Source organism: Myiozetetes cayanensis, unplaced genomic scaffold (genome assembly GCF_022539395.1).
Source record: "Myiozetetes cayanensis isolate MyiCay16 unplaced genomic scaffold, myiCay2020 scf26, whole genome shotgun sequence".
NCBI lineage: Eukaryota > Metazoa > Chordata > Aves > Passeriformes > Tyrannidae > Myiozetetes > Myiozetetes cayanensis.
Window position 1 is genome coordinate 2049290 of NW_026087477.1, and position 17946 is coordinate 2067235.

General features: G+C 49.0%; 1 protein-coding gene across 4 annotated transcripts in view; it reads left to right on the plus strand.

Moving 5' to 3' along the window:
- EXOC6B (exocyst complex component 6B) overlaps positions 1-17946 on the plus strand; it is a 285301-nt gene that overhangs the window by 133430 nt on the left and 133925 nt on the right. For all 4 annotated transcript variants that reach the window (XM_050321037.1, XM_050321038.1, XM_050321039.1 and 1 more), the window contains one exon: positions 6189-6257. In XM_050321037.1, coding sequence (XP_050176994.1) covers positions 6189-6257 — 69 coding nt within the window. The remainder of the gene's footprint in view (positions 1-6188; positions 6258-17946) is intronic.

Sequence of the window (17946 nt, forward strand, 5' to 3'; positions counted from 1 at the left end):
CCCCAGTCTGTGGTGATGCCCCCAGTCATTTGCTGCCCACCCTCCACCCCCTGAGAAGATTTGGGCAGTCAGTGTGAGGGGCCAAAGCCAGGAAACTGGTGTGTCAAGGTAAAGTCACTTCAGTAAGGAAAGGGGAAAAACAACAACTCACTTTTCATGGTTGCTGGACTCATTCCTCGCTTTTCACCTTCTGGTGGGAGCCTTTTCTCCTTCTGATTGCCTGATCTGTGCAGAAATATCACTAATTCAGAATTTGGGTATCAGAATTGATCCTTAATGCTTAAAATTATTAATATTGAGTGTCCTGAGTGCAGGTGTCTCATTTCCTGCACAGCCCCCCGTGTTCTGGAGTGCTTTGTGGGGCAGAGGGACAGAGCTGGACACGAGTCCTTGGCTGTGTTCTGCCCATCAGGGATTGCTGAGGCTGCTACTTCTCTGCCACCAAGAAAACCTCGGGATGCAAAACAGGATGGTCCTGGGTGGTCCTGATTTAAGTTTAGGTAGGAGAGCTCCTGATCCTGGTTCACAGGCTGGAAAAAGGGGGGTAAATGTAAATTTTTCCCTCTAGGAAGCCTTTCAGGGGGCTCTGGTGTGGAGTTCTCCACCTAGGCTGGGTGAGCTGTTCTGGTGATCCCATTATTCCTCACCCACACGGAGCAAATCCCTTCATTCCCACGGCAGAATTTCCAGGAGGAGCTTTGAAAGGCAAGAACAAACAGAAGGGTTTTGGCTCCTACCGTTCGTTCCAGTGGAGATGATTCTGCCCCTTGGAGTAGCTTGAGAGAGCTCTGGCAGCTCCAGAGCACAAACTCCCTCAGCATTGTCCAGTTTGGAGACGTCACAGCCCAGACTTGTCCCACCGGGGGCGCAGATGCCTCCCAGAGGTGGAGGGAGCCGGAGTGCGGGAGTGGGAACAGCTGGAAAAACGAGCCGGGAGAAGCCTCAAATTGGGGTTTTCTGATTCCCAGTTGCTGAAGGAGGCTCTGCACTCCACAGTGAGCAGCTCCCCAGAGTGCCCAGGCGGTGCCAGCTCTTCCCTTTGTAGTAAACGACATCCAGAGGGCTACAAAGCTCAGCCGGATTCTTCTCGTTCGCAGCGCCTTTTCTTCTGTGCTGGTGTTGAGTCCAGCGGGACAAACTCCACCACTGTTGTCCCTTTTTTTTCCTCTTGTCCCCAAAACACACTGGTCAGGTGTCCTTGTGAAGTGGTTGGGCTCCCTGGCGCTCCTTTGTAGGGAAGTTCTAAGGGAGGGCATCGCCCCTCACGAAAACGGCCTCTCGACGTCTTCGAGGGACAAACCAACAAATTCCAGGCACTTTTCTCTTGGGATGAGCAGTTTGGCACTCAGGACACCAGCAGGTGTGAAGCGTGGCCAGGATTCCTCATGTCTGGCATTCCTGGCTCGGGGAGGAAGTTGCAGTCCTCTAAGTGGGAGGAATAAGATTCCTGATCCCAAAGTTGTGGCAGCTGGAGCAGCGACCCTGGAGAGCTCTCTTGGCTCTCCCTGGGAAATGTCTTCCTTAGGTGCCAGCAGCCTCCACCTTTTGTTTGGGAATTATGGAAAGGACATCTTCCCTTCCCCATGGGAAAACCCTCAGTGCTGCAGACAGAGCCTGTTGTGTCTCACTTGAGCCAGAGTGAGATCACGGAGTGGGCAGGACCCTAAGGCCGATTCCAGTGTTCCAATATCCCAGGAACCCTTTGGACTGGAGGAATACAGGGATATTTTTTCCCCAAGGTTAAGCCATGGAATAGTCAAAGGAAAATGAGACCACACAGGATGCAGCAAATCCACAGCAGGGACACTTTCCACTCTCCCAGGTTGCTCCAAGCCCTGTCCAGCCTGGCCTTGGGCACTTCCAGGGATCCAGGGGCAGCCACAACTTCTCTGGGAAATTTGTTCCACCCTCCCAGCCAGGAATTCCTTCCCAATCTCCCATCTCTCCCCGCCCTCTGGCAGTGGGAAGCCATTCCCTGTGTCCTGTCCCTCCATGCCTCCAGGCCCACGAGATGGTTCCTAAATTCCCGAATTCAGGTTCTTTTAGATTTTCTCTCTGTTTCAGTCTGGGGGTTTTTCCCTTCACTGTGGATCAAATAGGACTGTGCTTGTTTCATGTCTTTGCATCACAACCGATCAAGGATCAGAGATTCGTGTCCTTGTATCCCAAATTATCCAGAGCCAGAGCAGGGCACCCCTTAATCTGGGCCAACCTGGCGTTGGTGGCGTCACAGTCGAACATTTCCATTAAAAACTCGGCTTCCATGGGTTAAATTTGCTTCAGGAATCGTTTCATCCAAAAGTTCTTGCAAAAAGAGAGAGTCTGGCTGTTCACAGAGACTGACAGGTCTCCCCCTGCTCCCAGCTCCGGGAACGTGCCTGCTGCGAGATTTGGGAAGGAGATTTGGGGAGCTGATGTTTGGTGGACTGGGAATTTTTGGACAAGATGAATAAATTCATTGTTCTTGCAAATGAAAAGGCATTTAAAAAAAAAAAAAAAAGATTAGGCTGAAGGGGAGTTGTCAGAGGTGAAATCCTGATGTTGGGGTGGTCCAAGGTCTCGTGTCAAGGTCAGGTCTCAAAAATCAAGGATTTATTTGTGGTTTTGAACGTTGGTGGTGCAGCTTTGGCTCAGAAAATCAAGTCATTGCTAAAGGGCGTGTGCTAAATCTGAATTTTTAGGTATGTCCAAATATCTAAATATGAGTTAAAGATCTTAATCTGTAAATATTAGACACGTTAAATTGAGCAGTGTGTTAAACCAGCCATAGAGAGAATTCCATGGAGTCACAGACTGGTTTGGGTTGGAAGGGCCCTAAAAACCATCAAATTCCACCCCTCTGCCATGGGCAGGGACACCTTCCACTAGCCCAGCCTGCTCCAGCCTGGCCTTGGACACTTCCAGGGATCCAGGGGCAGCCACAGCTTCTCTGGGAAATTCATTTCAGGGCCTCCCCACCCTCACAACCAGCAATTCCTTCCCAGTATCCCATCTCTCCCTGCCCTCTGGCAGTGGGAAGCCATTCCCTGTGTGCTGTCCCTCCATGCCTTGTCCCCAGTCCCTCTCCAGCTCTCCTGGAGCCCCTTTAGGCCCTGCCAGGGGCTCTCAGGTCTCCCTGGAGCCTTCTCTTCTCCAGGGGAACCCCCCCAGCTCTCCCAGCCTGGCTCCAGAGCAGAGGGGCTCCAGCCCTGGCAGCATCTTTGGGGCCTCCTCTGGACTCTCTGCAGCAGCTCCACGTCCTTCCTGTCCTAAGGACACCAGAGCTGGATGCAAGCTCATATATTCTGTATATTCCATGACCTATATTGGCTATTTTGGAAGGATTTTGAATAATAGGATTGTTTTTGTGGGGCTGTGATGTGTGTGTAAGACATGGTCTGTTTTTTTCCTTAAATACATATACATTTATGTCATAATTATGTTATTGCTTACATTACACTTTTATTTACACCCTGCTTAAAATCCCAGCACAGCTCTGGGAGCTTGGCTTTATTTCCCACAAACTTTCTTGTGGTCAAAGGTTGACCTTCCACGTCCCCATAGTGCCGTTCCTCCATTAGGAATTCGAGATTAGGAACATGAGAATGATTAGGAATTTTTCTGGCTGTTCACGGCTCGGAACCAGGAGCTCTGCAGAGCAGCCCAGCAGCTTTTTTTGGGAGCGTGTGTGGGCTCAGAAGTTTCCACAGAAGATCAGAGGCTGTGAAAATGCTACAGTTGCTTTGAAAGAATTTCTCGGGGCGGGTTTGGCGGGAGGGGGGCTGGAGGGGGCTGGAAGGAAACTCCAGTGTTTTTTGGCAGTATCCCGATTTCACAAACCTTTATCGGGAATGTTTCTCCGTGGATCGTGTTGGGCTCAGCCTCCCCAGCCCGAGCTGTTTGATGCTGAGTTGAAATTCGCTGGAAAGCAGGGCCTGCTTTGATGGTGATGGGAAGGGCTGACAGATTCCCCCTCCTGGGTGGTGGGCGCTGGGGGATGGATGGGGAGGGGCTGCTGCTGCTTCCCTGTCTGCTCCAGCGATCTCCAGGAGTTTTGCAATCAGGGATTTGGGAGCCAGAAGCGTTCAAAGTGTTTCAGCAACCGGAGGGCGATTGCTCTCAACACCAGCGAGGCGAAACTGCATCCCGAGGAGGCCACAAACCACCTGAAATGTGGCTCTGGGAGCTGTCCCGGGGGTTTGGAAGGCCTGGGAGGCTCCACATGGAAAATCAAGGGCCTGGAAGGCGTGATGGTATTGGCAGTGATGGGATAAAACTGCTGCCTCGTGTTTGCAGTTGTCAAGTAAAGGGTTATGAAAGGTAAAGGGCTCTCAGGTCTCTCTGGAGCCTTCTCTTCTCCAGGGGAACCCCCCCAGCTCTCCCAGCCTTCAGGTGGGTTGTGTTGAGCATCCAAGATGAACATGGAGAGGGTCACACAGGTGGTCCCACTCTCATCCTTTGCTTGGAAACCTTCCTGGAGAGCCATCCCTGCTCATCCAGACGAGCTGCTGAGATGGAGTGCTTGGTGCAGGGGTGGGAAGGAAAGTGCAGTGAGGTGGGTGGGTGAGTGGGCTCACAGCACCCCAAAAATTAATTCTCTTTGCTACCTTGTTCCCAGTGAGGCTCCTGCTTCCCTTCCCTGCACCACTGGCTTGGATCTTCGATGTGATGCTGATGATGCAGGATTGGTTATTCCATTCCCATGCCTGTAGCTTTAGTTTCTGCCTCTTTCTTTTTGGGATCTTGAGCAACCTGCTTTAGTGGAAGATGTCTCTTCCCGTGGCAGGGAGGTGGAATGAGATGATCCTTCAGTTCCTTTCCAACCCAACCCGGTCTGTGCTCCATCATTTCCACTCCCACCAAGAACCCGTGCAGGGCTGAGCACTGAGTTTCTTCGCATGGAGGAGATTCTTCACCTCCATTTCCACATTACACAGGAGTTCCTTTCCCAAAAATCCTCCTTTTTTCCCTTCCCAACCCATCCCTTTGCCCTCCCTGCTGGCTGAGACGAGCAGGACCCTCTGGCCCTGGGCGCTTTGGGCTGAGGTTGGCAAAGCCTCCCTTCCTCCAGAAACTCCTCTTTCTTCATCCCACCTCCTGCCCAGCCCAAAGGCCTCTGCAGCACAATTAAAAATATAGAAAATAATAAACATGTTTCCAAGGCCTGTCCATTGGGCCCTTTCATCTTTCTCCCCCCCTTTTTTTGTGTGTTTTTTTTTCCCCCCACCACATGTCAACAGAACACGCCCCTGCTCTCCGGATTTTCGGGGCGAAGGACCTTTCCTTCGGCTTTAAAGCCTCGGCCAACAAGTCTTAATTCCGTGTTCCCTCCAACATCTCCAAAGGACCAGAGCCTCTTGTATGCAAATTTCCCCTCTGATCTTTCCTTTCCCCCCCTCCCCAGTGCCACTCCCTCCCTCCATCCCACCCTTGGAAAAAGGCTCTTCCTTGTCCCTGTGCACGACTCAGTGTGTTGTTGAAAGGTGGTGGAGCCTCTGTGGCGCCTCTTCCCTGAGCACACACACACAGAAGGCAAAATAAAATAACTATTCCAGCTTTCTTTAAAAAAAAAAACCAAAAAAACCAAAAAAACCAAACTGGAAATCTAAAGAATTAAGTTAAGTTTGGTTTATTTTATCCCTTTTTGTTGCAAAGCACCACGGTGTTTGAGCCCATGGTCAAAACCAATCCGCTGCACTGGGGGTGGAAATGGGGCAAAACCAGCACTAAAGGACATTTTCTCGCTTTAAAACCATGACAGAATGAAAAAATTTAGGTGAAACCAGATATAATCTTATAGAACAATCATATATTATCAACTTCATTCTTATACCTGAAATCTCTCTGTGGAACCTGCTTGTGTTGGAGTCACTCTCACCTATATTTGATATTTCAGAGTGACACTTATTTATACATTAAAATGAATATTCCATAATATTTTTTTTAGAGTTGCACTAACCTCAAGGTGATTTTTTTTTTTAGAGTGACACCTATTTATATATATTTTTTTTTAACAGCTGCACTTACCCAGGTGTGATTTTTTTTTTTTCCACAGTGGCATTTATTCCTAATTGATTAATTTTCAGACTGGCACGCATATATAGAATTTCTTTTGCGGTTGCACTTCTTCATATGCGATTTTTTGGGGGAGGTTCCACTTCCCTGTGCGTGTTCCACCTATTTCACACCCGTTTCCTGCCGTTTTCCAGGTGCCTGGAGCCCAGGATTTGGTGGATTTCTCCCCCGTTTATCGATGCCTGCACATCTATTCTGTCCTGGTGAGTAACTTGTTGGGTGAGGAAGAGGATACTGCTGGAAGGAGGTGCTTGAAAACATCGATTAATTTGTATTTAGTTATAATTTCTTGCTTAAAGTGCATTCCCTGAATTAGAAAATAGCCCAGGGATGGATGGATTTGGGTGAAACCCTCGTTGTTACTTCATGCAGAGCTTGGAAATATAAAGGAGTGTTTCCTGCAGTTATCACAAATCCTGAGTTTTTAATGTAAATATTTCTTAGTTGGGTGATTTTCCACCAAGAATTCATCTTTGCCCACAGTATCTTCTTTCTTTAGTGAAAAAAGAGGAGTTTGGGGCAGGAATTGGTTTGATTCCATGATTCTGTCGTACTTTTTTTCTCCAAAATTTCATCTTTGTCTACAGTATCTTCATTATTCAATGCAAATGAATGAGTTTTGGGCAGGAACTGGTTTGATTTTATGATTTTTTGACATAGTTTTCCTCCAAGAATTCATCTTTGGTCACAAAATCTTCATTATTCATTTAAATAGAGGAGTTTTGAGGGGGAATTGGTTGGGTTTTGTGATTCTGTGATTCTATGACACAGTTTTCCTCCAAGAATTCACCTTTGTCCACATTATCTTTGCTATTCTGTGCAAATGGAGGAGTTTGGGGCAGAAATTTGTTTGATTTTATAATTCTTTGACATATCTTTCCTCCAAGAGTTCTTGTTTGGTCACAGTATCTTCATTATTTGGTGAAAATTGAGGAGCTTTGGGAAGGAATTGGTTTGATTTTTATGATTCTATGATACAGTTTTCCTCCAAAAATTCACCTTTGTCCACAATATCTTAATTTTTCAATGAAATAGAGGAGTTTTGGGCAGGAATTGGTGTGACTTTGATTCTTTGACAAAGTTTTCCTCTCAGAATTCATCTTTATCCACTGTATTTTCATTATTCAGTGCAAATAGAGGAGTTTTGGGGAACAATTGGTTTGATTTTATGATTCTATCACATATTTTTCCTCCAACAATTCACCTTTGACCACAGCATCTTCATTATTCTGTGCCAACAGGGGAGTTTTGGAGGAGGAATTTGCTTGATTTTATGATTTTTTGACATATTTTTCCTCCAAGAGTTCATCTTTGTCCACGGTATATTCTTTATTTAGTGCAAATGGAGGAGTTTTGGGGGAGGGATTGGCTTGGAATGAACTTTTTGCTGCTCCAGAAGAATTTTGCTGCTCCTTCAAGCATCCATTTGCCAGGAGCGGATTTGCTGCCAAGTGCCACCGAATCCACATTTGACTGGATGGCTCCCGGATCCCTGATGGACAAACGTGGTCCCCCTGGAATTGTTGTGTGTCAGGGTGCATTTTTTGACTGCCAGTTGCCACCCTGAGCTGTGCCAGTTCCTGAGAACTTTTAGGAGAGCTCCTCTGTTCGAGCTGCTCTTCCTCCTGGGCCTTAATGAGCACGCAAGGCATTAATTTGGTCGTTATTAATTAATCAGGAGCTCAGATAAGGCTCCCTTTGGAGCTCTCCCTCCGACTCTTCATTCCTGAGGCGCTTCCAGCGGCTCCCCGGCTTTGCATCCTCTCACCCACCCAACCTGGGGGGGTCTGCATCCGTTTTTTTTTTTTTTTTAAGGAGCTTGGGAGCTGTTGGAGGGCTCTTCTCCCGTGGTTGGACATTCCAGAGCCCAGGCAGCACATGAAAGGAACACTCTGTTCCCAGCTTTCCTCCCTTTCCAAGCCAGGCTTGACAGGGAATTGTTTTTAAGGCCCTTCCAAAGTTTCTCCAGCAATACGTAGAAATTCTGCCGAAGGAGGAGAATCGTCCTAAACCCCAGTTATATAAGAAGTCTTTCTGTGCCCTCAGCTGTTCATAATTAAGCCATTTGGCTCCTTTGCTGGGATATTTTATCGGGATGGAGGAGTTGCCCTCCCCTGAAATTGCGTTGCCGTGTTTGTGTTGGACAAAGCCCTCCTCCTCAATTCGTTTGCTGATCGAAGGTTGCGACTGCTCTGAGAGGTTTCGTGGCTTTCAAAGTGTCCCCTCTTTCTTTGGGGAAAAGTCTGGGGAAAAATAGGGATAATGGAAGGAGGATATTAGGGATGATGCTGGAGCAGCTCCCGGGCCTGGGTGCGGATTTAGTGGTGTGTTTGTACCTGAAGGTGGGGTGAGGAGGAGGAGGAGAAGGATGAAGAGATTCTGGTGGTGGCTGGAGCATTTTGGCACGTTTCAAATGGTTTTCTTTCTACATTTGGTTGTTGTTTTTGTTTGTTTGTTTGTCTGTTGTCTTGTTGCTTTGCCTTTTAATCTGAAATATCAGTCGATCCTCCAAAATATATCATGCTGCTGTTCCAAGGCAGGTTTCATGGCCAGCTCCATGGGGTGGATCTGGGTGGGATTGTCTTCTGCTGGAGGTGGGAATAGTGCAGGAGACTTGGTGATGGTGTCTCCACAACTCCCTGACAGGAGGGTGGGGCCTGGTGGGACTGGTCACTTCTCCCAAATAACAGGGAACAGGATGAGAGGGAATGGCCTCAGGCTGTGCCAGGGGAGGTTCAGGTTGGATATTGGGAAAATTCCTTCATGGAAAGGGTTGTCCAACCCTGGCACAGCTGCCCAGGGCAGTGGTGGATCCCCATCCCTGAAGGGATTTAAAATCCCTGTGGATGTGGCACTTGGGGACAGGGGTCAGTGGTGGCCTTGGCAGTGCTGGAGTTGGACTCGATGTCTGAGGCCGTTTCCACCAGAAATGATTCCATGGGGAAGTTAAACCTGGAGCAGGGGTTCCATGCTGGCAGATCGGTGTCCTGTGTCCCCACCCTGAGCTGAGATCCCTCAGTCCTCCCATTCCTCCTTCTCTCTTTCCACCAAAATCCCTAATAAGGGGAAAACCCCCAGGGCAGAAGGTGTGTTAGTGAGATGGGAGCACCAGAAAAAGGTTCCTGAGGCTCCTTCCAGAAGAAAACTGCCCTTTTCCTGACCTGTGATTGAATCCTGCCCTGGCTTTCCAGGCCCAGCTTGGGCTGAACAATGTCAGGGATCCTGCAAGCATCGAGGGAAACGGCCACATCAGTGTCAGGCGGAAGGATCGTAATGCAATAGTTACCAAAAAATCCCAATATTTGTCATTTACAATGGCGTTATCTCAACGCTTGGCCTGCAGTTAAAAAGGCCCACGTTGAATAAACATTGGGATATTTATTATTTTTAGTGAAATCGACCTTCCAGTCACCTCGGTTTTATGGCTGTGCTGCTTATAAATTCCCAAAGGATTATTTGAAAAATCCTACTCATATCTGGCAGCCTTATCAGCAGGGCAGGAGTTCACATATTGTACCGGGAGGTCACCCTCCGGTCATGGTCTTCCAGAGGGGGCCAGGCACCTGTAAATCCTTCCTTCAGCAACCAAGGCGAAGTACAATATCAAACAGGCAGGAGACTTTTCCAGGAGACTTTTCCAGGAAACGCTGAACTTTCTCAGGAAGGGCAGAGGAGGGGGAAAGAAAGTGAAGGAAGGTCGGCCGGGGGTTAATTGAGAGTTGGACCTTGGCGTGGTGGCGGCTCCGGGCAGGACAAGCTCTGCTGGGATTCTTTATGGGACTATTCATCCCCATTCCTTTTCCCTGAGAAATGGGCTGACGGTGCCTTGAGGAAGAAATGGGCGTAGGGGAGGCTTTGGGTGTCTGGAGATAGGGAGCAAAACATCCCAGGAGTGCTTTGTGTGTTGTTCCACTCGGGGTTATCCCCCTGTGCAGCTCCTGCTTTGCTCAGGTGTCTTGGGTTTGTGTCCCTGGAACAAAACAAAACATCCCCAAAAGTGGATTTGTGTGTTATTTCACTTGGGTTCTCTGTGTCTGCAACTCCTGCTTTGCTCAGGTGACTCGAGTTTGAGTCCCTACAACTGCCTGGAACAAACCAAAATATCCTAAGAGTGAATTTGTGGGTTGTTTCACTTGGGTTCTGTGTGTCTGCAGCTCCTGGTTTGTTGAGATGATTTGGGTTTGTGTCTCTGGAACAAAACAAGACATCCCAGGAGAGGATTTGTGTGTTATTTCACTTGAGTTCTCTGTGTGTGCAAATCCTGCTTTGCTCAGGTGACTCGGGTTTGTGTCCCTGCAACTGCCTGGAACAAAACAAAACATCCCAAAAGTGGATTTGTGTGTTATTTCACTTGAGTTCTCTGTGTCTGCAACTCCTGCTTAGCTCAGGTGATCTGGGTTTATGTCCCTGGAACAAAACAAGACATCCCAGGAGAGGATCTGTGTGTGTGTTATATCACTTGAGTTCTCTGGGTGTGCAGCTCCTGCTTTGCTCAGTAATTTGGGTTTATGTCCCTACAACTGCCTGGAACAAAAAAGATGCCCAGAATGGATATGTGTGTTATTTCACTTGGGTTGTGTGTGTGTCTGCAACTCTTGCTTTGCTCAGGTGATTTGGGTTTGTGCCCCTACAACTGCCTGGACATAAACAGAACATCCCCAGAATTGATTTGTGTGTTATCTCACTTGGGTTATCCCTGTGCCTGCAACTCCTGCATTACTCAAATGATTTGGGTTTATGTTCCTGGAACAAAACAAGGCATCCCAGGGGTGAATTTGTGTGTTATTTCACTTGGGTTCTCCGTGTCTGCAACTCCTGCTTTGCTCAGACGATTCCATGGTTTGGGTTTTGTGTCCCTAAAAGTGCCTGGTTCAACAAGTGGTTTCTGCCTGCAGCAAATGCCCTCTGAATGGCAGGGAAAAGGGCTTTTCAGATGCCAGGTTTGGTTTCAGGTTGGAACCACCGAACAACCTCAGTGTCTCGGTGGGAATCCTCGATATTGTGCTGTCCTTTTCCTAGGAAAATTTTAAAAGGAGAAGCTGGAAAGAGGGATATGGTGATTCTTCAATTGCCAGGAGCATCACATTGAGGTGGAAGTGTCCAAGGTCAGGTTGGACAGGGCTTGGAACAACCTGGCCTGGTGGAAGGTGTCCCTGCCCGTGGCAGGGGGTAGGATGGGATGAGCTTTAAGGTCTCTCTAACCCTTAAACCTCTGACAGGTTTAAGGGCAGCAAATCCAGGACATGTAAATCTTGGTGTCTCTTGGTCAGTTAGATGAGGTCTAGTCCAGCTTTAGCTGCTCCTACCCACTGAACCCGGCTTGGTTTCAGCTCAGCAGCCCCGTGCTATTTAAGGACATCCACCTGCAGCGTGCTTGTTCTCCTGGCCTGGTGCTGCCAGCTCTGCTTGCTCCCCGAGAGGGGAGTTTGTTGCAAGTGGCAATATTTTGATATAAAGAAGAAACCCCAACGCTGCAGCGAAGTGACTCTGCCATCGCCGGGTTTATCTTTTATGTTGGCTCTGACCGAAGTCTGTGTAATGCTCCGCTCGCTTTGATGGATATCCAAAATAAATTAGGAAAGGTGAGGTTTGGGCCAGATGGTTTATCTGCTGGAGCATCTGAACAGCTGTTGGGTGCCTTGGATTTCAAGGCCAAGGCATGGAATTGCTTCGCTTTACATAACACGAAATGAAAAGCAGTTTTTTTGTTTCATGTTTCCCGTAAGCTGCAGCCAGGCAGAAAGCAAAGAGTGAGGGGAAAGCAGAAAGGAATTAAAACAAAACAAAACAAAAAGCCAAAAAATTAAAGATAGTGTGGGCTGAACAATGTTCTGTGCAGAGGGTGCTCCCAAAAAGTTGTCTCAAAGGTGATTTAAGTCGCTTGAACTCCTTCTCCAGCCAGTTCTGGTGCCTGTTAATGCTCTTTTTAGGCTTTGCTGTAGCGTGGTGGGGTTTTTTAGCTTTATGCTAATTGGTTACCAATTACTTTGAGGTTCTTAACATGTTCATGAAGACACTGGTATTGGCACTCCCAGCTCTTTGATCCGAGCTACAAAGGGGTCATTTTAGGGTAAAGAACAAGTGTCCAAAAAGAAAAAAAAACAACAAGAAAGAAAGAAAAAAAGAGCAGATTCTGATGTAAATACAGGCTTTAAACTGGAACTGCTGGAGTATTCCTGGAGAATCCCAGAGCTGGATAATTTAGATAAATAGCAGCTGACAGGGATTTGCTATAAATTTGTCGTATCTCCCCACTGACATTCTTATCTTTACCCCAAACCTCTGTAACCCCAGAGCTGCTTTGATGCCCAAAATACATTCAAAGGGTAAAAAAGAGAGTGCAATAAATAATAAAAATCCCCCCCAAACTTTACTAAAAACAATAGATGTAGAAACATCTTTAGGCTTTTGCACTAAAACATAGGCAGTGAGGATAATCTGCATCCACTTGGAACGTTTTTCCCGGCGTGTTCCGGGGAAGAACGTGTTTTCTGTCTCTCAGTGCGGAGCCAGCGCAGCCCTGGGAGGAGAAACAAGGCTTTCTTTTGGCATATCACTGAAACTGCTACGTTGTGGTGCAGGAGCTGCCCAGGGACTCGAGGTGAGGCGATGGAATCGCCGCTGGGATGGCCAAGCCGCGTTCCGTTTGAGGTGGGAGATGCCGCGAATCTGACGGCGGCTCCTCGTCCTTCTCCTCGCAGCTGTCGGCTTAAATCCTCCTTTTTTTTGTTTGGATGCCTCTCAGGAGCGTGGTAGTGGTTGTGTTGCCTGCTTGAATCCTCCTTTTTGTGCCTCTGTGGGACGAGGATTTGAGGATTTGGCAGGGGGGGCTGCTCAGCTGCTCGGCCGTGGTGCCTGTGACGCTCCTTCCCCCTTCCCACCTCCCCAGCATCCCACCAAAAATATTTGTTCTTTGCCAAGGGGGCAAAACAACCCAGGTTCTCCTTTCAAGGGATGAGAGAGGCTCTCATAGGAACCACAACCCGAATAATAAGAGCTACCCAGCCCTCGCTTTCAGGTGAAAAGGTCCCTTTTTTCTCTTTGCAACCCACTGGTTGTTCCTTTTATTTGATACTAAAACACAACTCCCTCCCCACCGTGGAAAGTCTGTGGTTCACTTCTGTTGTAAAGTTTTCCCTTGGTGTCCTTGGGAACTTGAAAAGCTTTGGTTTGTTTTTTTTTTTCTTTTCTTTAAACTTTTTTTAAAGGGCAGTGTGTGTGTGGGGGGGTGTGGAAGTGGAAAAAATTCCCTTCTGGAAGTCTCTGGTAACTCCTTGTCCATCTCAGACACTTTGCAGATTGTCCCATCGCCGTGTCCTGGCATATCTCACTGTCTGCTGACTTGGCTGCCCCAGTGGTGCCTGGTGGAGTTAGATAGCTATAAACACAGCTCTGAGATCATAGGGAAAGGCTGAGGGTGAGACACTTTGTGCACTGCATTGATAAGGACACAGGAAAAGCCATTAGAGCGGGCTGGTGTCAGTGACCTGTGATAACCACCCCGTCCTACGTGCTAATGGAGCCCAGGCCCCGTGTCTGTCTGCAGTGGCGAGAGATTGAACTTTTGTCATTGTCATATTGCTCTTTTAACCCCCTGACCTTATTACCCAGGAGAAAACCACTTGGCCTCCATCAAAGAAGCAGCAAAGAAATCAGTGTTCTCTCGAAGCCGGGCAGATAGGATCACAGGCGGCCTCGGGTCTTAAAGTGTTCAGCTTGGAAAACAGGCATGGAAATGGGGAAGGGGGAATAAAAAAAAACCCATAAGCACAGGGAGGTTTTACTACAATGGCCCGGATGCAGACTTCTTGTCACCTGAGGTGGGGAACAGAACTGAGCTTTCCCAGGATTTACAGAGCTCTGCACAAGTCGCTGATAGTTGGCATTTAAGGCTGGTTTTATCCTGGTTCATTCAGTCCCTGTTAGCCCTGACCAGGGAAAATGTAACGTGTCTGTTGAGTGTTTTATCAGGTTATTCTGTGTGGAAGGGAGCTCAGGGGTCTCTGGTCCAGCCTCCTACTGAATTGGCTTTAAACTGAACACAGGTTTAGGTGGGATATCGGGAAGGAATTCTTCTCTGTGAGGGTGGGGAGGCACTGGAATGGATTTTTCCAGAGAAGCTGTGGCTGCCCCTGGATCCCTGGAAGTGTCCAAGGCCAGGTTGGAGGGGGTTTGGAGCAATCTGTGACAGTGCAAGGTGTCCCTGCCCATGGCAGGGGGTTGGAATGAGATGGGCTTTAATTCCCTTGCAATCCAACCATTCTGGGATTCTGTGGAAGCAGGGGGCAGTTCTGGGATCAGACCAGGATCTGGCATTGAAAACCTCCGAGGACCAAGGCTGTAAAACCTCCCAGGGCAGCTTGTCCTGCTCTGTGCCCTCCTGGCAGGTGTGGAAGGTGCTTGTCAGGTCCCCCTGGAGCAATTCCTCCTCGTGGCTGAGCCAGCTCCGTCCACTCCCCGCGTGGGGCCAGCGCTCCAGCTCCGCCACCTTCGTGGCCTCCGCTGAACTCTCTCCGGTTTGTCGGTGCCTTTCCTGAATTTGGGAGGCCCCAGGCTGGGTGCAGGGTACAGATGCAGCCCTGAGGAGTGCTGGGGAGAGGGGGATAATCGCTGCCCTGCATCTGCTGGCTCTGCTCCTGCTCACACAGCCCAGGAGGCTGCTGGCCACGCCGGCTGCCAGGGCAGGCGGCTGGCGCGGGTTCAGCTCCGCGCCTGCCAAGGCTCTTGGTCCTTCTCCACGGAGCTGCTCCCCGGGCAGGCCGTCCCCACTCGGGCTTGGGAAGAGGTTCTTCCTTCCCAGGTGCAGGACTTGGCTTTTCTCCTTAGCTGTTTGCATCAGGATCCCATCAGGCTGTTGGAACCCTCTGGATGGTGGCTCTGCCCCTGAGCGTGTCCCCTGTGCTGAGGCCGCACCTCAAATCCTGGGGGCAGTTTTGGGTCCCTCACAATCAGATGGACATGGAGGGGCTGGAGCGTGTGCAGGGAAGGGAACGGAGCTGGGAAGGGGCTGGAGCAGCAGGAGCGGCTGAGGGAGCTGGGGGGGCTCAGCCTGGAGAAAAGGAGGCTCAGGGGGGACCTTCTGGCTCTGCAACTCCCTGACAGGAGGGGGGAGCCGGGGGGGGTCGGGCTCTGCTCCCAGGGAACAGGGACAGGAGGAGAGGGAACGGCCTCCAGCTGTGCCAGGGGAGGCTCAGATTGGAAATAGGAAAATTCCTTCCTGGAAAGGTTTTTCCATCCCTGGCACAGCTGCCCAGGGCAGTGTTGGAGTCCCCATCCTTGGAGGGATTTAAAATCCCTGTGGATGTGGCACCTGGGGACAGGGGTCAGTGGTGGCATTGGCAGTGCTGCGTGCATGGTTGGACTCGATGATCTTCAGGATCTTTTCCATCCTAAAGGATTCCATGAGTCTGTGGCTTTCCCCCACTTTGGTGTCACCAGCAGAACACGTGAGAAGCTCTGTGGCCTCCTCCAAGCCACTGATACAGGATGTTAAACAGGACATGTCCTAGGACAGACCCTTCCCCTCTTGGTGGTTCCCCTCTTGTTACCAACTCATTTTAGGGTACAACTCATTAATCCCAACCCTCTGTACCTGACCACCCCACTAATTATTAACCCATCCAGCTGATCCCTCATCCAGAGAGAGACACGCAGATTCAGTGACAGGAATACAGTGGGAAAGCCTGTTAAATGCTGGCTGAGGTCTGTGGCACCTGATGCTTTTCCTTCATCCATAAATCCTGTTGTGCCATCAGATCTTCTGGGCAAATCTGTGCTGGTTGTCTCCACTCCCCTTCTCCTCCGTTTTCCTGGGAATGTGTCCCAGGAGGACTCAGTTCCTGACTTCCCAGGGGCTGAAGTTGTGAGGTTGAAAGTTCTGAGGCTCCCCAGATCATTTTTTCAGCCTTTATTGCAACATTGACCTTTTCCCACTTATTTTTATATGTCTTTTTTTTTTTTTTTTAATGGAATTTTAACTCCTGTGGGGCCATTGGATCTGTGGATCTCCCAGATCATCAGCACTGGTTTTGGCTGTGAGGAGTTCACCTTGTGTGGTGCAGAGCACGGGTCAGCAGGAGGACCCTGAATTCCAGCCCCGCTGTTCGCGTTGTGCCGGCGTGGGAAGGCTCTTCCTGAAATTCCCTCCCTTTCCGGGCGCTGGGGCTCAGGAGGGTCCCGGGAATGTTTGGAAAAATGCTTCAGCTACCCCACAGAACTTGGTGGGGGTGCTGAAGTGGTGATATCTCAAAAATAACAAGCGATAGAGGCGGAAGTGGAACTGATGTGCGAGGAATTTCCCTGAGGAGCTCCGAGTTTTCCAAAGGCAAAACTCCATTTAACAGACACCTAAGTAAGAGCGGCACAGATTCATGGAGGGCTTTGGTCCAACCCTCCAATAAATTTGCTAAATTTGAAGATATATTTGGGATTTCTGGGCCATACCCAGTTAAATTTTGAGCATCTCAAGGGGTGGAGGCTGCCCAGCCTCTCTGGATCCCTGCTTCGGTGTTTGACCTCCCTTCCTGTAATTTTCTCCATTTTATTAATTTGAATTTTTCCTTTTTGCATCATTTCTCTCACCTCTCTTTTTTTTGATGGCCTCGAATGTGTAGCAGACCAGTATCTCCCCAGCTGCTCTTTCACATCACACTTTTAAACCCAATTTTATCACAACTGACACAGTTCCATGGGGCTGATGCTGATTGATATTCAGTATTTAGGAGTTATTTTTTACCACCTAAAAATGAAGAAATGGCCCTTAGTGCTGGTTCACAGTGGCATTTAAAAGATTTTGGAGTATAAAACTAGTCCCAAATTTGACCCTGGTGAAGCACTTCCAGTTTTTCCTGATTATCCCCAGTACTGGAAGGAGAGGAACCCTCTTAGAAGTGAAGAGTCGTGGCCTTAGCGGGATTATCTCTGGGCTCCAGCTGTGGAAATCATGGAAAAATAAAAAGGGATAAGATATGGATGGAAGGGAAGTTGTGAGAATATTCTGTCCCTGTCTTACCTTGTGTTATCACCCTGGGCTTTAAACTGGGGCTAAGTGCAGGAAGTGTAAGAGGGGGAGTCTAGGAGTGCTGGAACAGGAGGGCTTTGGAATCATGGAATTGTTGAGGCTGGAAAAGACCTTTAGGATCATTTACTCCAGCAGTGCCAAGGCCAGCACTGACCCCTGTCCCCAAGTGCCACATCCACAGGGATTTTAAATCCCTCCAGGGATGGGGATCCACTCACTGTCCTGGGCAGCTGTGCCAGGGATGGAAAAACCTTTCCAGGAAGGAATTTTCCCAATATCCAATCTACATTTCTCCTGGTGCAACTTGAGGCTGTTTCCTCTTGTCCTGCTGCTTGTTTTTTTTTTTTGGAAAAGAGCCTGACTTCCTCCTGTCCCCCCCCTCCTGTCAGGGAGCTGCAGAGCCAGAAGGTCCCCCCTGAACCTCCTTTTTTCCAGGCTGAGCCACCCCAGGAGATCCACGAGCTCTTTTGAGGGATCTGTGTTAGGGAACCTCTGTGTTTCATGGATCAATCACTCCCTGGGAATCATCACGTGCTGACCAGAAACTCCACGTTTGATTTGATTTCCTGGGAGTGCGTTTGTGGGGGAGGAAGGGGCTGGAAAATCCCAAACCCACCGCGTTTTACCCATCCCCGAGGCCGGGTTGGAGCGCAGCTGCAGTTCCTGTTTTCCTCTTGGGTTGTTTCTCATCCTAAAGGCCTATAAGCACTGGGAGCTGGGAAATGATTTCCATCCTGTTTTCCATAAATCCCTTCTTTTATGAAGGGGTCTCGAGTCGGGGCTGGACATTAATTCTCGACGTGTTTACAAATATTTGCTCAGGAAAAGGCTGAGAGCAACGTCCAGGACGGGGCTTCTGACGCATATTCCCC